The sequence below is a fragment of the Verticillium alfalfae genome, genomic scaffold (genome assembly GCF_000150825.1).
Source record: "Verticillium alfalfae VaMs.102 supercont1.7 genomic scaffold, whole genome shotgun sequence".
NCBI lineage: Eukaryota > Fungi > Ascomycota > Sordariomycetes > Glomerellales > Plectosphaerellaceae > Verticillium > Verticillium alfalfae.
This window is the reverse complement of record NW_003315032.1, coordinates 479,359-487,012: the sequence shown is the minus strand read 5'-3', so window position 1 is coordinate 487,012 and position 7,654 is coordinate 479,359. Positions and strand designations below refer to the sequence as shown.

The following is a 7,654-nucleotide window of genomic DNA, read 5'->3' as shown; positions in this document are numbered from 1 at the left end:
CTCCCGCGACAATGGCAGCCATTCCAGCCCGACACCAGCAACAAGGCGATCAGAAACAAGAATAAACATGGCTCCTTGTGCTCTGCCCCGGCTTGCCTCGCCTTATTATGGCAGCCGGGGTGGCATTCAATAAACCCAGGGGCGCCTTTGCACGTAATACGGGGCCCTCGAAAAACATGCATAAGCACCTCCCGTCATAAAAACACAAACCAGGCGTGCAACCTCTCCGCCGTTTCGCTGTTAACACCAAGCTCAGGCGTCTGAGTAGTAATCGTCGTGGTACTGGTGCCCTGCTGGCATGGACCAGCTGTTGCCTCCGCCAACAACATTCTCCTTGGAACCCCAGTAGTTTGCCTTGGAGCGCCTCTCACGCTCAAACTCGGCCCAGCGCTTCATGGTGATCTTGCTGCTGTCAAACTCGCCCTCGTACTCGAGACCAGCCTTCTTAGTCGTTTCGCCTGCCGTTTTTCGTGTGTCACCCCAGGAGAAATCGTCAAACTTCCAGAAAGCGTAGACGGGGAGAACAAAGTTCCACACAGGCAGAGAGAAGAGGTAGATGATCATCCAGACGAGGTACGACCAGGAGTGCGCTGTGACGACGATGAGGACGGCTGGGAGACCGAGAATGAGAGCTAAGAGAATGAGCGGGATGACCTGTACAGGCTTGGAGACGATGGACATGATGACTGGACAGGGATGGTTAGCACAAAACCCGAGTGGGGAAGAGGGCAATTGAACATACCGACGTAGAAGGTAAAGGCGATGGCGGCGGGTAGGACCAGAGTACCCATCAGCTCGACAAATACGATAAATTGCATGCTGAAGCAGAACGTGCCGCAGAGATCCCGGACCAAGACGAGCTCCATAAGGTTGTGAATGGTCGAGTTGATCCATCGTCGACGCTGGGACAACAGAACCATGAATGTATCGGGGACGGTGGTCTTGCAGACAGCCTGCGGAACGAAGACTTGCTTGCGCTTGGGGAAAGTGCGCAACATGAGGGTACTCAAATAACGATCCTCGCCGAGGAGCAGGAGGTTCTTCTTGTGGAGCGTGTCGACAACGTTCTCTGAATAGTGCTCGACGACATCGGGATTGGCGAGGATGGGCACCCAGTAGTTCTGAGCCCCCTTGGGCGCCTTGATGCGGTACATGCAGAAACAACCAGGCAGACAGGTGACACCACCAAAAACTGATTCGAATGATTTGGCAAGGTGGTGGGAGATGAAGTACTCGAAGACCTGGATGGCGGAAACCCAGCTGTCACGCTTGTTGGCGATCTTGGTCTCACCACAGAGACCCATAATCTCAGGGTCCTTGACCATGGCGGATAACATGTGCGTCAGACTGTCCGGGAAAACCTTGGTATCGGCATCAACCATGAGAACACACTCGTAGAAGTCTGGGGATATGCCCGTGACCTTCCAGAGACCGTTGAACATTTCGTACTCGAGCTCCGTCATGCGCTCGTCGAACATGATCTTCTGGAGGAAGGACATGAGAATGATCTGACTGTCGCGCTTTCCACGGTTGCCAGGCTTCGATTTGGTAGCTTCATCAGGGGTACCGCACTTGACAACAAGCATCATGGGGACTCGCTGCTGTTTGTCAACAGGGATAGCAGACTTGGTTCCATAGTCGTAGAAACCGCAGTAGACCTTGGCCATGTTGTGACGCTTCGAGCCACTAGCACCCGCAACATAGGAGAAGGGCTGCACATCCTCAGGCGCCATCGTATGGTCCTTCATCATAGCAAGGACATAATCCGGGGTCGCCATTTCTTCGCCATGACCTTTGATGATACCATCGCAAATAGCTATGATGACCTTGTGACTGTTGGGGTAGTCGGTCGTGGCGATCGAGTCGAAAGTGGTACGGATACCCATAGCGCCTTCAGAGTAGGCGGTGACGAGACAGATGGTGTGAGCGAGCGGGAAACCGTAAGGCATCCAATCGGCAGGCGGCTGAGGCACAACGGCGTCGTGAATGAATCCCGCGGGACCAGGACCATCCGAGGGAGGAACGTTACTAGCGTAGGGGTCGGATCGGAGGAAGCTGCTACGACTGTCGTTGCCTTGACGATACATCGAGTTGGGGTGCAAAAGCTGACTGCCGCTGCCCCCGGAACTGGCCATCGTGGTCGGCACGCGCTTATTCGAGGAGCCCCTATCAGGGCCGTAGACAGTGGAGAATCGGGATGTTGTCATGAACGTGCTGCCACGTTTACTGCTGCGGTCCGAGGTGACGACGCTGCTGCCAATGTCGCCAGTGATCCTTGCGGGAGCCTGGTATATATCGTTGGACCAGTCCTCAATCTGCTGGGCGCGCTTTCGCTTGTCGCTGGACTGGGAGGTCTTGGCAGCGGCATAGTTGCGGCTGATAAACCACTGGAAGATGAGAGCCAGAACGAAGCGAGATCCCACAACAGACAAAATCAGGGCGAGGAAGACGTAGAGAACAACACGCGAAGCGATGCAGCCAACAGTGACCGTATCAATAGATCCAACCTTGATAATCTCCTCAAAGCACTCGGCAATCTCCTTGTCACCGTTGGACTGGAAAGGACGAGTGACGTCGCGGCCTCGGAAGGCCTTGTTGGCAGCAGTGTTGGTGTCTCGGAGCTCCTCAAAGCGCTGAGGAATGGTGACCTGCCTCGAGTCAAACCAGTGAAGAAGGTCGAGGTCGAGAACGTTGCCCGAGTAGACGATGAGGTTTCGAGAGCTGTTCTTGATGTCGTCCCAGGTGAAGTAGACATCGGCAGACTTCTTCAGATCAATGTAGAAGGCGTTGCGAGACTTCTCGCTGGTGTGGCACGAATAGCCAGTGTAGTACGGTGCTGTAAAGTTGGGCTCGCTCTTGCCGTCCTGGTTGAACGTCGTGCAAGGGAAGTACCAGGCAAGGTCGCCGTTGGCATTGGTCGGCACCTCCGAGTTGGGGGCCGCCTCGATGAGGCCCTTGCAGCGCCCATTGACGTTCTGGAACAAAAAGCTTCCATCCTTTCCACGGTTGTCGACGCCAGGCATGCCCCACAGAATGTTGGCGCCTCTTTGGCCCCTGGGAACGGGGATACCCTCGGCCGGAGGGTGTCCCGATCTCGTCAGATCGTAGGCGGTGCCGTGGAAGATCATGTAGCCATCCGAGACCTTGTTGACCCGCATGCGTAGGGGCGGCGAGCCGCACACGACAGCGGTGAAGCCGAAAGTGATGAAGCCAACGCTGCCCATGACGAGCAGAATAAGACTGATCAGGCCCATCTTTTCCCTCCAGGCTCTCTGCTCGGCCCTGGACCGCATGCCAAAGCACTTGAGCATAAAGTCGGGGCACCAGAACGTGATGATGGCGCAGTAGACGTTCCAGAAACTGGGCGGCCGGATGACCTCTTGGGGCGTGCTCCGCTTCTTAGCACTCTTAGTGATCTTGCCGGACTTGTGTCGAGAAACGCGCTTGGCGCTGCTTCGTGGCGCCTTCTTCTCTTGCTCGCCGCTGTTGGGCCTGCTGCCGTGACCGCGCGGGGGTGACGTGTCGGATACGCCGTCGAGCGTCTGGGACCGACTGCCGGAGACGTCGGTCGTGGCCTCGATATCCTCGGCGATGGGGTCGTTGCCGGTAGCCGAGGGCATGGTGCTCATGTTGGCAGCATGTTTCCGGTAGTGGTAGTTTGGGTGGTCTTTATCGATTCTGTTTCTCTCGGGCCTGATCAAACTCCTCTTTCGCTGGAAAGGCTGGTCGGGCGCGGGAGGCCGCTCTCCGGTGGGCGAAAGAGGCATATTCTCTACGAAGCTATTGTTAGGCGAGGGGATCGTCTCTGCGAAGGAGTTCGCGGAAAGCCCACGTTGATGACGACTTGATCGACCTCCTTCCACGGGGTAATAGCTCGAGGCCTCAATGTCTGCTGGGCGATGGCGCCGGGACTGCGATTGCCTATAGGCATTTCGATGTTCAGAGGAGTTGCCTCCTGGTCGTTCGGGAAGAGACATTGCGCCGGTCCTGCGGAAATAACAGAGTCAGCTCGTTTCATCCTTGACATGGCAGGAATGCGATGCGCCGTCGCATTCCTCACTTCTGGCCTGATGGAGGGAAAGACTTCACCCTTTGGGGAGAGGCGAGCGTGGCGTAGACACGCGTGGGGAGAGGCTGCGAATCTCAGAGCGAGGTAGGGTATGTGGAGTTTGGAGGAGGGAAAGGAAAGAAAGAGAAAAAGAACAGTACGACGATGGGGGACGAGAACCAGCGTGGAATTGCTCAGTGAACGTAACACCTAACGACGACGACGAGAAGCGCGGCGTGGGTGATGTTTGTGATGTCTGACAGGACTGGGAGAGATGAATGGCCTGGCCAAAAGGCACGGTACGGTACAATAGGTACACAGAGGCGGCAGGCAGGATCGGGCAGGCCAGGCAGCCCAATGCAAGCAAGTAATGGGAAACAAGGCCCTCACTCACCAATGGGTTTGGTTGTTATGGGGAGGGGAGGGGGGGGGACACAGGCCCAGGGCAAAACTTGTGGGTTGCGTTGGCTGAGGCCAGGCAATGGATCCCTGCTAATTGAGCGGGGGTTCCTTGGGAGACGGATGGTCGTGCAGCCCTCTCAGTGGCCGCAGACCTGATCTGGGCCTGTCCTCTCTGTCCAGACAGACAGTCTGTGCAGTGAGCAGGCTGTGCAGGCAGAGCAACAGCGTGGCGATCGAGCGGGTGCACCCACTTTGGGAACCGGTTTTCTCAGAAGAAAGTGTGCAATATCGGTCGCCCTGTCTCAATATCCGGGGATCCAGGAAGAAGCCGTGATCCCTACTCGAGGGCAAGTCGACGCGACGCGATGCAGTCCGTCGTCAGGGACGACAGCGGCGTGATCAGAGACAAATGGCGAAACGGGCGACGGATGAAGCCGTTGGGACAGCCGTGTGCGGCGACTGAACAGGTTGGAACAGAAGACCGAGTCTTTCTGTCTTCGTTTGGTGCGGGTAGTGCGAGACGATTGAGTCGGATGGCTCGTAGCCCGTGTTGGCGTGACAGACAACCGAGGACAGACGATCGTTGAGCAGTCAGTCAGACTGAAACGAGAGAGGTGGGCGACGCCAGTCCTTGACCTTGCCTTGTCGCACAAGAAAAAAAAGCGAGAGTGAAGGAGCGAACGGAGGTGGTGGTGATTGCGAGACGGGCCAGAAAGCGAGCGGGCTGTGAGAAGAAGCGAAGGAAGAAGAGACAACGTCTCGCCACGGAAAGGGACTCAATTCTTTGCCTGTCCCTCCTCCTTGAACGATGGGATGGCTAAGGAAACTCGAGGGAGCAGGCTCCGGGATGGTGGCTGTCAAACCAACTCGAGGGATGGATGAGATGGATGGGTGGATGGACGGAAAAAGGGGCTAGCAAACTTGGCTAGTCGAGCTGACCACGAAGGGGCATGTCCAAGTATGGAAGTCATCGCAGTGAGGCAAGCCTCGAGAATCCGCCCAGTCCGCCAGTGCTGGAAAGACTTCGAACGGGCTCAGGTACCTACAAAGTATCCGGGCGTTCCGACACGGGTCCATCAAACACGAGGGGGTCATTGGGGTGCTATCTCTGACGGCGTAGAGGCCCTGAGGCCCCCAACGTGCAGTGGCACTAACGCTGAGGGAGTACGCTCCCAACAGGGCCAGCACACAGAGAGGTAAGGTAGGTACTTCGTAGTGACTTTATCTCACTCCTTAGCGCGCATCCATTTTGCATGGCACCACGGAACATGGGAGCACCTCACCCCAGAAGATACATGGTTACGACCGGCGTGCATCGAAGTCATCCAGTGTCGACTACTGTTTCCTAGCACTGCCCGTTGCCTTGCCGACAGCTTCCTGTCACTTCCCGCACCCAGCTTCTTACGATAGCCGATGTACACTGCCAACTGACACGCGCAATCGTGGCACCGACACGGATGATGAGAGAGATCATGGTATTGTGTGGTCGCTCGGGAAGGATCATTTGTCGCTCCAGAACCTCGTCGATCAAAAGAACCTGCTGCGACTTGCACGCACCAGCCCCCAAGAATGCCATGGGAAAAGGGATCAAGCTCCAGCCTCTCTCATGCCAGGCCTTATGTCCTATGTGTCTGAGGTGGAATGCGCCTTCCACTTAACGAGGTCACAGCTGGCAACCTATTTTGTAGATTCACAGCAGCCTGCTAGCCCCATCTTTCCACTCCCTCTGTCCAGGGCTGACCATCTGAATGCCAGCACGTGGAGTTTTAAAGGTGCGCCGTGCGGCGGTGCCCAGATCATGCCTCCCTCGTGCGATCCCTCCTAAAGTTAGATTCATGTCATATCGTGATAGGGTTACAGCCGCCGTCAGGACGGCTATCTGCCTCACTGCCTTAGGGCCCAAGGGAGCACAGCTGTTCGGACACGAATTGGCGCCTATGACGCATCTTGGATCGTACAACGTCAATCCGATTGTAACGCTCCGGATGGTAGCTCACCGCTGGGTGTTTCTCGTGAACGGCCTGACTTGGCGCGTGCCTGAGACGTCTCGTGCAAAGATGCGTTGGAAAGACAAGGTCGAGATGGTGATCTGGATGTATGCGTGCCCGAAAAGAAAGCAACCGTCCAGGCGCGAACGCTATTTGCATAGCACTTGCCCGCCGATGGCAGCCGGGAGCGGTCGGGGCATGGGAGGAGGATTTGATGGAGCAGCACGGCCGGCGGGGGCCTTGTCCACTCTGTCGTAGTCTCGGACCCGTGCAGGCTTGGAGGTCCTCACGGTGAGCAATGAGACAAGACGCCTCGATTGGCACTGGTGGCAGACGGTCAGCGGAGGGAGAGGGGCTCAAGAGAGGGGCAAAGGTTAGGAATACGAAAGACGCTATTGACGATAGGGGTTACCAGCCTTGTGCAGATGGTCTTGGCTTACGGCGGCACAATTGCGCTGGCCGTTGGTCACTCTACACACCGGTACTTGAGCGCCAGGGTTCGTGATGGCCACAGGGATGAGGGGACGACTGGATATTGCGCCATAAATGGAACTACGGGGCGATGGGGCAAAGTATCGAGGTCGCAACCGGCAACGAGGGTGGTGTTCCGCCCATACTCGTGGAATAGCCTTGCTTGTACTGAGGGTTCTTCGCCAACCAGGCGAAGGAGGAATGTCTGGGCATTTTTCAACTCCTCGAGAATCGAATGCGGAGCAGAAACGGCGGCTTGGGCCTGCATCTTGTTGAACGAGCACGGTCTCTAGAGAAGATGACCAGGCGCCCAGCCACGAGTAGAATGGCGCGGGGAGGACTGGCGGATGCTGACGATTCGGCGCTCCTCGCCTTTCTGGAAGGTTATCGAGTAGGGTGCTGTAGGGTCATGGATGCTATTTCCAACCCCTGCCAGGCTGGGGGGCGATTTGCATAGCGCAGGCGCCGGTCGGCCGTAGCACAAGACGAAGTGACCTTCACGGCATGGCGAGGTAGTAGACGAGGAGAGCAATCCCCCCTCTTCCGCCTCCAGACTCGAAGGGCGCTGGCGCGCAGTCGTTTGTAGTGCCGCGCCCCAAGCGCCCCATGATCGGAAAGAAAGCAAGAAAGCAGCGGTCAGTCGTACAAGACGGCGATGGGGATCTCGCAATCTTGGGGTTGGTCTGTGTGCCGCGTACGTAGTGATGAGCTGCGTCTGCACCAAGTCCTGTACCTGTGGACTGAG

At 56.8% G+C, this 7,654-nt stretch overlaps 1 protein-coding gene across 1 annotated transcript; it reads right to left on the bottom strand.

Moving 5' to 3' along the window:
• Positions 1-252: 252 nt before the first annotated feature.
• On the bottom strand, positions 253-3,977 carry VDBG_05981 (chitin synthase; the record flags this gene model as incomplete). Its single annotated transcript, XM_003003493.1, has 2 exons — positions 253-686; positions 743-3,977. 2 exons carry the CDS (start codon positions 3,975-3,977, stop codon positions 253-255), a joined length of 3,669 nt encoding a protein of 1,222 aa, XP_003003539.1.
• Positions 3,978-7,654: the final 3,677 nt, after the last annotated feature.